The sequence below is a fragment of the Capricornis sumatraensis genome, chromosome 3, assembly GCF_032405125.1.
Source record: "Capricornis sumatraensis isolate serow.1 chromosome 3, serow.2, whole genome shotgun sequence".
In the NCBI taxonomy this organism is placed as follows: Eukaryota; Metazoa; Chordata; class Mammalia; order Artiodactyla; family Bovidae; genus Capricornis; species Capricornis sumatraensis.
In genome coordinates this window covers 141,026,903-141,042,086 of record NC_091071.1, presented here as the reverse complement: position 1 = coordinate 141,042,086, position 15,184 = coordinate 141,026,903, and the positions used below count along the sequence as shown (strand labels likewise).

At 38.5% G+C, this 15,184-nt stretch overlaps 1 protein-coding gene across 1 annotated transcript in view; it reads right to left on the bottom strand.

The window, feature by feature from the left end:
• PIKFYVE (phosphoinositide kinase, FYVE-type zinc finger containing) overlaps positions 1 to 15,184 on the bottom strand; it is a 74,312-nt gene that overhangs the window by 50,893 nt on the left and 8,235 nt on the right. The window contains exons 5-9 of the mRNA XM_068968154.1: positions 13,008 to 13,215; positions 12,270 to 12,359; positions 4,506 to 4,644; positions 3,062 to 3,219; positions 769 to 880 (exon numbers count right to left, since the gene is read on the bottom strand). Coding sequence (XP_068824255.1) covers positions 769 to 880; positions 3,062 to 3,219; positions 4,506 to 4,644; positions 12,270 to 12,359; positions 13,008 to 13,215 — 707 coding nt within the window. The remainder of the gene's footprint in view (positions 1 to 768; positions 881 to 3,061; positions 3,220 to 4,505; positions 4,645 to 12,269; positions 12,360 to 13,007; positions 13,216 to 15,184) is intronic.

The window sequence follows — 15,184 nt, the reverse complement described above, 5'->3', positions numbered from 1 at the left end:
ACACAACCTGGAAAACTGTTAGATTTTCAGACATACCACCACCAGTCTTTGGGAGCATCCATCTTTTCTACCCAATCATTTTCCAACTTTAGTTCACAAAGGTGTTACAGGATATTATTTTATCAAGTTAATACAAACAAAAAGTTTATGTTAAAGTTTTTTAAAACTTCTAAGTATGTGATTTCCATGTTCCTAATCAAACTAAAGAAACAGAAAAGAAAAAGAATATTCACCATTTTATCAGTTATAGAATTTAATACTGCTATGGAGTCAAAATCTATTGTAACAGTAACATTAAATTTCTTAATGATTTTATTATATACACTTCCTCTTAATCCTAAAAAAGACAGACATAATAAAATTAAAAACCACTGAGGGTAAATGACACTACAAAGTCAAGCTTAAGAAAAGCTGCTGCTGCTGCTACTGCTGCTAAGTTGCTTCAGTCGTGTCCAACTCTGTGCGACCCCAGAGACGGCAGCCCACCAGGCTCCCCCGTCCCTGGGATTCTCCAGGCAAGAACACTGGAGTGGGTTCCCATTTCCTTCTCCAATGCAAGCTGTACAAACGGAAAAGTTTGGGATTTCAAAGGGTTTTTCATCACAACTACCAACCAAGTAAAAATGTTAGAGCTTTCCTCAAATGGCAGGGAAAACATACTAGAAAAGTGTATCATTGGGTAACTCAACTACTTTTTATTCCCAATGACAAGGAAGACTTGGTAATGAAGCTCTCTGTATTCTCATTAGCCGCACCACTGAACACTACCTGCAACGGCCTGTACAGCGCATACTCATCCCTGAAGAGCTGGTCGTGGTGACTGACGCAATCCAGCCAACGTCCATCCACCATTGCCTGTCCAATTGCTATAGCCTGGGCCCTGAATCAAGACCAGAGAAAACGAAAACTTTTAAGACAATAATTTTACAAGATGACACACAAACTAAATTTATTTTCTATTCTAATCAGAGTTGGAATTTCAAAAAGTCCTTGGATAGGTGAGGGATAAAACAAGAGAGATTTGAAGCTTAATTAAAAGATTTTCTCAAGTACCACAGTAAAAAAGAACCTACAGACAAGGCAGTCCCAACAAGACTTAATTTCAATTACACAAACATCAACAGGTATTCAAGGCAAGCATCATTAGTCCAGTTCAGTCACTCAGTCATGTCCAGCTCTTTGCGACTCCATGGACTGCAGCACGCTAGGCTTCCCTGTCCATCACCAACTCCCAGAGATTACTCTATTCATGTCCATAGAGTCAGTGATGCCATCCAACCATCTCATCCTCTGTCGTCCCCTTCTCCTGCCGCCTTCAATCTTTCCCAGCATCAAGGTCTTTTTCAGTGAGTCAGTTCCTCACATCAGGTAGTCAAAGTATTGGAGTTTCAGCTTCAGCATCAGTCCTTCCAATGAAAACTCAGGACTGATTTCCTTTAGGACGGACTGGTTGGATCCCCTTGCTATCCAAGGGACTCTCAAGAGTCTTCTCCAACACCACAGTTCAAAACCATCAATTCTTCAGCGCTCAGCTTTCTTTATAATTCAACTCTCACATCCATTGATCTTAGCTTTTTCAATGTTGAGTTTTAAGCCAGCTTTTTCACTCTCCTCTTACACCTTCTTCAAGAGGCTCTTTAGCTCCTCTCTGCTTTCTGCCATAAGGGTGGTGCCATCTGCATATCTGAGGTTATTGATATTTCTCCCAGCAATCTTGATTCTAGCTTGTGCTTCATCCAGCCCGGCATTTCTCACAATGTACTCTACATATAAGTTAAATACGGTGACAATATACAGCCTTGACATACTCCTTTCCTGATCTGGAACCAGTCTGTTGTTCCATGTCCAGCTCTAACTATTGCTTCTTGATCTGCACACAGATTTCTCAGGAGGCAGGTCAGGTGGTCTGGTATTCCCATCTCTTAAGAATTTTCCAGTTTGTTGTGACCTACATAGTCAAAAGCTTTGGCGTAGTAAATAAAGCAGAAGTAGATGTTTTTCCGGAACTCTCTTGCTTTTTCAATGATCCAACAGATACTGGCAATTTGATCTCTGGTTCCTCTGCCTTTTCTAAATCCAGCTTCAACAGTTCATATACTGTTGAAGCCTGGCTTGGAGAATTTTGAGCATTACTTTGCTAGCATGTGCTATGAGTGCAATTGTGCAAGCATACCCCTGTACTTAGTAGAGGAGGATAAAAAAGACTGTTGAGAACAGTATAGCTCCTGTCCTCAAAGAGCTTACAGTCCTTGAGAAGACAATACCAAATATTATCGATGTAGGTATAAAATGTATATATATACACACACATATATATACATGAAATAGACACTAACACACTGGATTTATATGGCATTTCACAATTTATCAAAAAATTTAGTCCATATTATTGCATTTCATTTTCACAGCTTCTTCACAGGATCATATTTTCATATTTTTCTCACTGGAGCTGAGAGGTCAAGTCTCAAAGAGACTGAATAACTTCACAGAGGGCATAAAGTTAAAAAAAGATACAATCCAAACTGGAAGCCAGAGCTTCACTGTTTACAGCTGTTTTTTTCTCTTCCACATGCTTGTTTCTTCCTATGGGAGGAGAAGTAGCTACTCTAAACAAACAGAAAAGCCAAGCGACACACCACCCTGAAAGGCAACAGGACCTGTCTGGTGCTTTCACATAAATGATTTGTGAGGCTGGCTAGCACACTCTAGATGTGGCTAATGGACCCAGCTTTGAAGACAGGTCGAAAGTCCACATTAGGGAGCAGAAACAGGAGAATCCACTGTGGCCTTGGGTTCTACCTCTATTCCCCAATCCTGCTTAACTGCAGAGCTCTGAGTTTTGGGAACTACTGCACATTTCTGCTTTTAATAAATAAGGTAAACTGTGACCCCCATTTGGCTCCTTACATCTAATTACAACACAGAAGGGAGGAGGAGTGAGTAACTAACACCCCAAACACCAAATGCAGAAATCAAACAGCATCCTACTCACAAAGAAAGCTGTTCCTTTTATGACATGTCATTAAAAATAAATTCATACATTTTTCTTAAGACCCATTACCTTGTAGCAATGTGTCCATTTCGGATTAACCAGTTGACTAACTCCTTTCCTACAATGCAATTGGGGTGTGTTCTCAGCCAGTAGCGGTGATCCTGAAACTCCATTCCACTACTGTGATGGCAGATTTTCTTCCATAGGTCTTTTAACTGAACACTGTCCTGAAATCACATTATGAGCAAGCAATTACACCTGAGGAAGATACTATACACTTTTCAGATTTCTTCCTGTGATTTTTAGACTCATGAAAGGAAACTCAATTCAGATTTCTTTGTCAGAGCTAACTTACATGATTTAATAGAAATAACACATGCATGGAGAATAATTTGTACTCAGCTCATCTAATTCCAAACAACTTTTTCTCTTAGGGAAAAACCATCCCAACTAATTTTTTTTTTCAGTGAATGGCATTATATTATCAGTCTCCTGATTATATGAGCAGAAAATTTCACATCCCTCTTTGGAGATAGAACGAATAAGAAGGGAACAATCATGTTACTCTAAAGTAACTGTTTCTGTAGCTTTCACTTCATCAGATTCTCACGTATACCCAGCTTTCATCAGGGAATTACTCCCTGCTCAAGAACACTTCAACACTGCTCAGCATCTACAGTTTCTAATCCAAAACTTACAAAGACTGAATTCACCACCTTCCACCAAGTAGCCCCAAATAACTTTCCATTCTCATTGCCCACAGAATCAAACTTAACATCCCTCCAAACCTCTCCCAAATCATAAACTCTAATTCGGTCCATGGAAAATGCCAGGCTTATTCTCACCTCTATACCTTTCCCCACACTTTAAATAAGATTTTCCTCCTTCACTGCCCACCCAAATCCATTGGATCCTTCAAGGTCCAGTGCAAGCCTTTCAGTTTAAAGCCTTTCCTGACTTCTCTGCTACTAGTGCTCTTCCCTTTTTTTTTTTAATAGTAAAGTATTACTTCTTTTACTATTACAGACCTGCTCATTAACCTCATTTTTACTTTCTGAATTATAAACCTGAGGAGTGAAACCATATCTTCCATTTCTTTGAGTCACTCTTATGATTGAACACAGTAGTTTACAGAGATAAATTTAATAAACTGATTACTACCAACTTAAACATATAATATTAAATGTCTAAAACGTATTCCACATGTATGAGAAACATATCCCAAAGTTTAAGCAGCAATCTGGGATATAACTCAAAGTTAAGCTCTAGAATTATAGAGGCACCTGAATTCTGATCTTTATAGTGGTCAAGAAAATATTAATGCAGCATATGAGCATGGGCTGCTTGACCAATTTCAGGTGAGCCTAATAAAAACTTAAGCAAACTAGTTTCTCTATTTAATTAATATGCTAACTGGCTATTTCAATTTCATTTGCCTTTAAAAAAAAATCAATGAGACGAAACATTCTTCATGCACAAAACTTGCAACGGGTCAAAGATACTGGACCGGTACCAGAAGAATTTTGCGTTCATCCTCAGTGGTCTCTGTCCGAACATACGTTCGGTTAGCCTGGGGACTGACAGACGTCTCATATGATGGTACCATTGGAGACCCAGATCGATCCAGTGACAGATTAGTAATGCTGGCTGATCTGGAAGTTGAAAACAGAAAGTGAAAACACAGTTGTAAATTCTTCATCAACAGAGAGAATTACAGTGAAAGTTCATTTTAAAATAAATGCTTACTTGCTAACGTTAGGGGCACTTTTAAAAGTAGTTATGATGGTTGTGTATGACATTATTACTGGGAAAGCTGGAAGAAGAGTATCCAGGAATTCTCTGCACTATTATTTCCAACTTCTATGTTAGTCTGTAATTATTTCAAGTTAAGTTTAAAAGGAAGTCATTATGAGAGGATTGTAAGAAAAAATTATATCTGTAGTGCATATAGCAGTAATACCCCAAACAAAATAGGTACAAACTCTTCTTAAAATGATGAGAATTAGGGTGTTTTCTTTTTGAACTGATGAATATAAAGCATCAGTCCAAATGCAGCTATCTCTGGATTCCTACACATACCAAAAGAATACTGTAATTTGTCCCATCTTTTAAAACACTATCTTGACTTTGCATTCCTCTGCTGCATTCCCCTGCTTCAGGACAACAAAACTCATCTCCAATCCTTCTTTCACTCTCTCTAGAATCCTGAACAACCCACTGAAACTTCCTATACCAATATTTATTGTTCACAGTCAAGTTTTCACTCCTCATCTGACAGAGCAGCAGGATAACTCCCTCTTCTTTGAAATACTTTCTTCACTTGGCTACTAAGACAACCTATTCTGCTGGCTTCCTCTGACCTTATCACTCATCTCTCCTTCCCAGTCTCCTTTTCTGGTTCCTCTTCATTTCCCCAACCTTGGTCCTTGGTCCTTACTTCCTCACTTTCCACACTTACTCTCTGGATGTTCTCACACAGGTTCATAGTTTTAATATGATTCACATGATAACACCACCCAAGTTTATATCTCTGACTTGAATCCCTGTCCTGAACTCTAGATTTATACATCCAACTTTTTGATATCTCAGTTGGATGTCTAGAGGTATCTCAAATTCAACATGTCTAAAACTAAACTGTTCCTCCATGTCTTCCCCATATCAATAAATGGCAACTCTGTCTTTTCAACTGCTCAGGCAGGAACAAGCAAGAATGTCCTCTCTTAGCATTTATTTTCAGAATCATACTGGGAGCATAAGCTAGTGCAATAAGAAAAGGTAATAAAGGACTACAGAATGGAAAAAAAGAATTAAAACTGTCTTTCTTCACAGGTGACCATCTATGTAAAAATCTGAAAAGATCAACCAAAAGACTCCCAAAATTATAACAAGGTTGCAAGATGCAAGATTAATATACAAAAGTGAGTCACTTTCCTATACCAGCAATGAACAAATGAAATTAAAAATTAAAACACACTACCATTTACATCAGCATTCCCCAAAATGAAATACTCAAGTATAAATCTAAATATGTATAAGATCTGAAAGAAGAAAACTACAAAACTTTGATCAAAGATATCAAGGAACTAAGTTAATGGAGAGAAAGTCATTGTTCATGGATAATAAAACTCAATACTGTCATGATATTAGTATTTCTCAACTTGATCTATGGATTCAATACAATCTCAGTCAAAATGCTAGTAAGCTGTTCTGTGGATAATGAAAAACTGATTCTAAGGTTTATGTGTTGGGCAAAAGGCCCAAAATAGCCAGCGTAATATGGAAGGAACAAACAGAGGAGTGACACATCCAGCTTACAGACAGACCATAAAGCTACAGCAACAAAGACAATGCGGTGTTAGTGAAAGAACAGCAAATACCATCAGTGGGACAAAATACAGAGCCCAGAAACAGATCCACATAACACAGTCACTAATCTCTGATGAAGGAGCAAAGGCAGTTTAATGAGGCCAAGATAGTCTTTTCAAGAAATGCTGCCAGAACTGGACCTCCACATGCAAAAAAATATTAACCTAGACACAGACCTTTTTAGACCTAGACCATTCTAAAAAATTAACTCAAAATGAATCACAGATCTAAATGTAAAATGGAAAGCCAAATCCTGGAAAATAACACAGGAGAAAATCCAGATGGCCTTGGGTATTGAGATGACTTTTTAGATACAGCACCAAAGCATCATCCATGAAAAAACTGATAGGCTAACTTGATTAAATTAAAAATGATGAGCATAAATATGTCTTTTATGCTCTGCAAAAGACAACATCAAGAATTAGAAGACAAGCCACAGACTGAGAAAAAACAACTGCAAAAAATTTCTTTGACAAAGGGCAGTTATCCAAAACATACAAAGAACTCCAAAAACTCAACAATAAGAAAACAACTCAGTTAAAAAGCAGGGCAAAGACCTAGACAGACACCTCACCAAAGAAGGTATACAGACAGCAAGGATGGGAGCATATGAAAACATGTTCAGCATCACATGTCATAAGGGAATCGCACATTAGTCAGCATTATACACCTATCAGAATGGTCAAAATCCAGAATACAGATGACATCAAATACTGGCAAGGATAGGGAACAACACAACTCCCATTCATTGTTGGTACAGCTACTGTGGAAAGCAGTTTCTTACAAAACTAAACATACTCTCAACTGTAGGATCCAGTAATCACACTCCCTAGTATTTATCCAAATGAATGCAAAATATATCCACACTAAAACTTGCATATACATGTTTATAGAAACCTTATTCATCATTGCCAAAACATGGACGCAACCAAGATGTCCTTCAGTAGGTGAGTGGATGAATAAACTGTTGTAGTTCCAAACAATGGACTATTCTCCAATGCTAAGAAGAAATGAGCTATCAAGCCAAAAACAAAACCCATGGAAGAAACTAAAATGCATATTGCCAAGTGAAAGAAATCAATCTGAAAAGGCTATATACTGTATGATTCCAACTATGTAACATTCTGGAAAAGGCAAAACTATGAAGACAGTAAAAAGATGTGTGGTTGCCATGGGTTGGGGGGAGTAAGGGATCAATAAGTAGAGCACAGAGGATTTTTTAAAACACTGAAACTATTCTGATTCTACTTCAGTGGTGAATGTATGTCATTACATATTTGTTCAAACCCACAGAATATACAACACCAAGAACAAACTACAGTCTTGAGTAAAAGTGATGTGTCATTGTATGTTCATCAACTTTAACAACATATCACTCTAGTCTGGGATGTTTGTTTATAATGCTGGATGTTGTGCGGAGGGTCTATATGGGAACTCTCTGCACTTTCCGATCAATTCTGCTGTGAACCTACACTGCTCTACAAAATGAAGTTTATACGCTTTTTTTAAAGTAAAAGATGATGATGTCTGCAACTTACTCTCAAACAGTCCAGGGGGAAAAAAAAAAAGTAAATGGGCAAAATGTAAATTAGTGAATCTTAAAGAAGAATGTATGAAAACTTATTCCACTCTATTTCTTGCAACTCTTTTGCAAGTATAAAATTTTCTCAAAATAAATAAAAAATGAAGATCTACAACAGCTTCCCACTCACTGATTAAATACCAAAATCCTTACAATGAACAGTAACAGTTTTACTCCTGGTACACAGGACTCCCAGTTACTCCCTGCCAGGCATGTTTCCTCTCGGGAACTGGCTATTCCCTGTCTGCTTGGTAAACTCTATAAAATGTCCGCATAGTTTACTCCCCCGTATCCTCAAGTCTTTGCTCAAACATCACCCTCTCTAGGAGGTCTTCAGTATTCAAAATTCCAACCTCCTCCCCTATTCCTTATGCTTTTGTGTGCTTTAAACTTCTGTCTGATTCACTGCTGCTGCTGCTGCTGATGCTAAGTCGCATCAGTCATGTCCGACTCTGTGCAACCCCACAGACGGCAGCCCACCAGGCTCCTCCATCCCTGGGATTCTCCAGGCAAGAATACTGGAGTGGGTCGCTACTTCCTTCTGCAGTGCATGAAAGTGAAAAGTTAAAGTGAAGTCGCTCAGTCGTGTCCGACCCTTCCTGACCACATGGACTGTAGCCCACCAGGCTCCTCCGTCCATGGGATTCTCCAGGCAAGAGTACTGGAGTGGGTTGCCATTGCCCGCTCCAGACATAAACCTGTTCCTGCATTATCTCATATTTAGACTTCAACCTTACCCCAGGCCAGGTATCTCATAAACCTCAGCTCCCAGACATTAATAAAGTATACAAAGCTAACTGAGGACAGTACCCTGTACAGAGTAGGCACTTTGATTTGGATGAAGCAATGCAAACTCATTCTTACTAGAAAGACAACCAGAATCACATTAGCAAATGAGGTGCACCTTTTGAGGGACAGCACATTAATAACTGTATTTACTGCTGTACTACAAATATCTACTTTGCAGGCACTTATTAAGTACTTGCTGAAAGAATAAACTGAATGTATGTTAAACCATGGTGAGTCAGATGCCTATTCCTTTGGGTTTACAACAACTTACTCACCAATTAACTTCGTAATAATTCAAAGTGTTTTCAGGGGGAGGTGTGGATGTTAGTAAAATTCTAGCAGGTTGAAAAGGAAATGAGCAGTTACAGAACAATTATAAGCAACTATTTCAAGGAATTTGGCTAAGAAAATATATTGAGAATATAGAAAACTATAGGCAAAACACAAAGGAAGGGGGTTTGTTTCTTTTTAATAGGTAAGACCTGAGTTTGTTTAAATGCATATGGTAAGGAGTCAGCAGAGAAAAGTGGAAGATAAGGAACATTAATAGGGTGACTAATAAGAATGATCTCTTTTCGTTTCCAAGGCAAACGATTCAATATCACGATAATCCAACTCTATGCCCCGACCAGTAACACTAAAGAAGCTGAAGCTGAACGTTTCTATGAAGACCTACAATACCTTTAAGAACTAACACCCAAAAAAGATGCCCTTTTCATTATAAGGGGCTGGAATGCAAAATTAGGAAATCAACAAACACCTGGAGTAACAGGCAAATTTGGCCTTGGAGTACAGAATGAAGCAGGGCAAAGGCTAATAGAGTTCTGCCAAGAAAACACACTGGTCACAACAAACACTCTCTTCCAACAACACAAGAGAAGACTCTACACATGGACATCACCAGATGATCAACACCAAAATTATATTAATTATATTCTTTGCAGCCAAAGGAGAAGCTCTATACAGTCAGCAAAAATAAGACCAGGAGCTGACTCTGGCTCAAATCATGAACTCCTTATTGCCAAATTGAGACTGAAATTGAAAAAAGTAGAAAAAAACCACTAGACCATTCAGATATGACCTAAATCAAACCCCTTATGATCATACAGTGGAAGTGAGAAATAGATGTAAGGGACTAGATCTGATAGAGTATCTGACGAACTATGGATGGAGGTTTGTCACACTGCACAGGAGACAGGAATCAAGACCATCCCCAAGAAAAAGAAATGCAAAAACGCAAAATGGCTGTCTGAGGAGGCCTTACAAATAGCTGTGAAAAGAAGGGAAGTGAAAAGTAAAGGAGAAAAGGAAAGATATACCCATTTGAATGCAGAGTCCCAAAGGATAGCAAGGAAAGATAAGAAAGCCTTCCTCAGAGATCAATGCAAAGAAATAGAGGAAAACAACAGAATGGGAAAGACTAGAGATCTCTTCAAGAAAATCAGAGTTACCAAGGGAACATTTCATGTAAAGATGGGCTCAATAAAGGACAGAAATGGTAGGGACCTGACAGAAGCAGAAGATATTAAGAAGATGTGGCAAGAATACACAGAAGAACTATACAAAAAAGATCTTCACGACCCAGATAATCACGATGGTGTGATCACTCACCTAGAGCCAGACATCCTGGAATGTGAAGTCAAGTGGGCCTTAGGAAGCATCACTATGAACAAAGCTAGGGGAAGTGACGGAATTCCGGTTGAGCTATTTCAAATCCTGAAAGATGATGCTGTGAAAGTGCTGCACTCAATATGCCAGCCAATTTGGAAAACTCAGCAGTGGTCACAGGACTGAAAAAGGTCAGTTTTCATTCCAATCCCACAGAAAGGCAATGCCAAAGAATGCTCAAACTACTGCACAATTGCATTCATCTCACATGCTAGTAAAGTAATGCTTAAAATTCTCCAAGCCAGGCTTCAGCAATATGTGAACTGTGAACTTCCAGATGTTCAAGCTGGTTTTAGAGAAGGCAGAAGAACCAGAGATCAAATTGCCTACATCCACTGAACACTGAAAAAGCAAGAGTTCTAGAGAAACATCTATTTCTGCTCTATTGACTATGCCAAAGCCTTTGACTGTGTAGAGCACAATAAACTGTGGAAAATTCTGGAAGCGATGGGAATACCAGACCACCTGACCTGCCTCTTAAGAAACCTGTATGCAGGTCAGGAAGCAACAGCTGGAATTGGACATGGAACAGACTGGTTCCAAATAGGAAAAAGAGTATGTCAAGGCTGTATATTGTCACCCTGCTTATTTAACTTATATGCAGAGTACATCATGAGAAACACTGGGCTTGAGGAAGCACAAGCTGGAATCAAGATTGCCGGGAGAAATATCAATAACCTCAGATATGCAGATGACACCACTCTTATGGCAGAAAGTGAAGAGGAACTAAAGAGCCTCTTGATGAAATTGAAAGAGGAGAGTAAAAACATTGGCTTAAAGCTCAACATTTAGAAAACTAAGATCATGGCATCCAGTCCCGTTATTTCACGGCAAATAGATGTGGAAACAGTGGAAACAGTGGAAACAGCGGCTGAATTTATTTTTCTTGGCTCCAAAATCACTGCAGATGGTAATTGCAGCCATGAAATTAAAAGACGCTTACTCCTTGGAAGAAAAGTTATGACCAACCTAGATAGCATATTCAAAAGCAGAGACATTACTTTGTCAACAAAGGTCCGTCTAATCAAGGCTATGGTTTTTCCAGTGGACATGTATGGATGTGAGAGTTGGACTGTGAAATAAGCTGAGCGCCGAAGAACTGATGCTTCTGAACTGTGGTGTTAGAGAAGACTCTTGTGAGTCCCTTGGACTATAAGGAGATCCAACCAGTCCATTCTGAAGATCAACCCTGGGATTTCTTTGGAAGGAATGATGCTGAAGCTGAAACTCCAGTACTTTGGCCACCTCACGCGAAGAGTTGACTCATTGGAAAAGACTTTGATGCTGGGAGGGATTGGGGGCAGGAGAAGGGGATGACAGAGGATGAGATGGCTGGATGGCATCACTGACTCGATGGACATGGGTTTGGGTAGACTCCAGGAGTTGGTGATGGACAGGGAGGCCTGGCATGCTGCAGTTCATGGGGTCGCAAAGAGTCGGACATGACTGAGTGACTGAACTGAACTGAATAAGGAAGAATAAGGGATGACAAGCAGAATACAAATGGAGAAGCAAGGTGAAGAGGAAGAATGAGCTCCAAACATAATCAAGTTGGTAACTGATGCTAAGAGGTGAGTCGTCCACTTTTGTCATCTCCCCTTTTTGCTCTGTAGCTGAAAGTGAAGTCATTTGCTAATAAGTCTGAAGAAAGTAGGGTTGAAGACAGCAGAAAAGAGTAGAAAAGGGCCACTGTGAGAACGCAAGTGACAGCTGACTAGCTAAAAGGAAACGAAAGTTTAATTTGGCTTTTAGAGCTAAGAAAATGTACAAAAATAAATCCTATCCATTTTGTGTTTGTTCTTCTCAATACTGTAAAAAAGAAAAAACAGACATAACAGGCACAGAACACAGCGTTTTCATTTGGCAGTTCACCTCTTTCGAGCAGGAGATTTCCCAGCATCCTCTTGAACAGATACAAGTCTTGTTGAAAGAGCAGTGTTTGAGGAGTCTGGATGAATTAAACTAGAAAGAAAATAGGAATATACTGAGATGATTTGAGAGTTACAGGCAAATCCAATTTCAATAGAGTGCTATAACATTTAAAACCAGGTTGTTTTCTGCAATAATGAGCTTATGGGTCATTCTTATTTTCTTCTTTCAGCTGAGGTAGAAATAGGATAAATTTTGTCTTCGGGATAACACCACCAAAAGATCAATAGAGGAAGTTTATTAAGTGAGGGTGTATGTGTGAGAATGTGTGTGTGTGCACGTGCGTGCATGCTCAGTCATGTCTGACTCTTTGAGACCCTACAGACTACAGCCCATCAGGCTCCTCTGTCCATGAAATTTTCCAGACAAAAATACTGGAGTGGGTTGCCATTTCCTCTTAAAGGGGATTTTCCCAACCCAAGGATCAAACCCACATTTCCTGCATCTCTTGCACTGCAAGCAGATGTATTCTTTGCCGCTGAGCCACAGGGAAGCCCTAGTTATTAAGTATAACAGGTGGCAATAAAACAATAAAATTGGCTGAACGAGCGACTTATAGAACCCTTCACATCACATATACAAAACAGAAGTGCTTTGGGGTAGAAATCCTGAGTTCAAATATTTTATTCCTAGTCCCCATAACTAAGTGGAATAGAACTGCAGATACGTAAGTGACTGTACCTTTGCCAGGCAAAATCATCCTCTAAAAATATGTTGCGGCTGGCTTTTCTACTCCCCACAGGTGTACGGGGTTCACTCGGATCAAGTACAGACACAGAGGAAGCAGAGTCTGAAAGAGCATTCAAGTCTTCACCAATGGAATTACTATCTGTGGAATGAGCATAACTTAAGGCTATTTTTCTACAGTATGTACAGGCTCGGAGGTCCCCTAGGAGGAGGAAAAAAAAAAAGAAGAAAACTTATTAGACAGTAACTAACATATCTACTTACCAGAACTATTAAACCCTTGGCTTAATAGTTAATCTAATAACAGGGAACCATCTTCAAGTAAAGACTACCAAACAAGACCTTTTTTTAAAAGTGAAGTAACTTTGTTAGCTCCGTTATATATTTTAAAACCAAAGGGGTGGGAGGGAGGTTTAAGAGGGAGGGGATATATGTCTACATATAACTGATTCACTTCAATGTGCAGTAGGAACTAATATAACATTCTAAAACAACTGTACTCCAATTAAGAAATGAAAGAGCAACAAGAAGAGCAAATATGTGGGTAAATAAGCATTTACCATATAAAATAATGAAAAAATGTTTAAATAAAAACCAAAATTATGATAAATCCATCCAGCTACCCAAATTACTGCAAATATTTATAACAACTTAAGAAAATATGATTCAATGTACTAGAAAACTGCTAAAAGAGTATTTCTCAAAGTTCTAAAAGTAAAGTAAGGGAATCTATCAAAGACAGGAGGCTCAGGAGAAAAAAATTTAGTTGAATACATAAACCAACACAAATAGAAGGAACACTTTTTACCTCGGTAACAAGGAAGGAGGAAAATGTTATTTAGTTCTTTATGTGAAGTCATAAGGATTTACCTCCACAAGGGGGCACAGTTTCAAAAACTGTTTAAAAACAAACAAAACTGGCTTACAAACAATAAGAAATATGGATGGGGGAACTATAAAGGAAATTCTCATGGTAAAAGTTAGGATGGAAATGAAATATTCTTGGGAAGACAATAAGGTTATTTAATAATTTTAAGTGGTTTTTTTTTCCTGGAAGCAGTCCTACCCAAATGTAAGTTTCATTTCTACCCTGTTCTTCTGTAACAATTTTTTGTGTGATTCTATAACATTTTAGCATACTAAAAAAGGAGGTAAGATAATTAAACTTTACTAATAACATGTTACATAGCAATTCTACCTTCTTTTTACCATTAACATTAGACAACTGAAGTGACATGGAACAAAAGACTTCTAGAAGTCAACTGTATTGGGTTTTTACCATAATTATTACGAAGGGCAATATATGGTCTTATTTTTTATTTTAAGACAACTATTTTATAGTACTCCATTTTATTAAATTATGCATGTATTTTAAGCAAAATTAAATATCACTTGTTGGGTTACTCATTTCTAACACAATTCAGACAAATCTAAAGAAAAATGTCTCCAATCATGAACCGCCACCAACCCCAAACCTCTTCCCCCCACCAAAAAAAACTGAACTCTAGCCCAGGATAAATGAGAGTGGAGGACATACCACCACTAGCTGACCAAGGTTGCATTTCAGAAAAGAGATAAAATTACTTCCTGCAGAAAAGTATTTAAGTTGCCACAACAAAGGCTTGGTTCTTACACTGTAAAGAAAATCTCCCTTAATCAGTCAGCTATTACAATGAAAATGATCAGGTAAATTAAGGGAGCCAAGCTTGACCAGAAAAGTTTTCATTTCATGGAGAATCCTCACCAGCAAGGGCCTATAGAGCAGTAAAAAAAAAAAAAAAAAAAAAAATTACATGAGGTGGTGAAAAGGCTGACAAGACACAGCCCCTCAGTTCACTGGAGACAAGACACAAACAATTCAAAAGTTGTAAGGCGGACACAAAGACAACACTGCTACTACCATTAACAATAATAACATCCACTGATCTGTTTCTAGGTGCCTAAGTATTCTAGGTATTCAGGGCCACAATATACGTTTGTGTTCAGAATCTATCATCCCAACTGCAAAGGTCAAGTTTATGTGTCAACCTGCCAAGACTGATGAGTCAGTCCAACAACAGTCCAGTTGCTGCTGAGAAGGTTGTTTTTTTTTTAAGATGTGATTCACATTTACAATCTGTGACTTTAAGTAGATTACCCTCCATAATGTGGATGCATCTCATCCAATAATT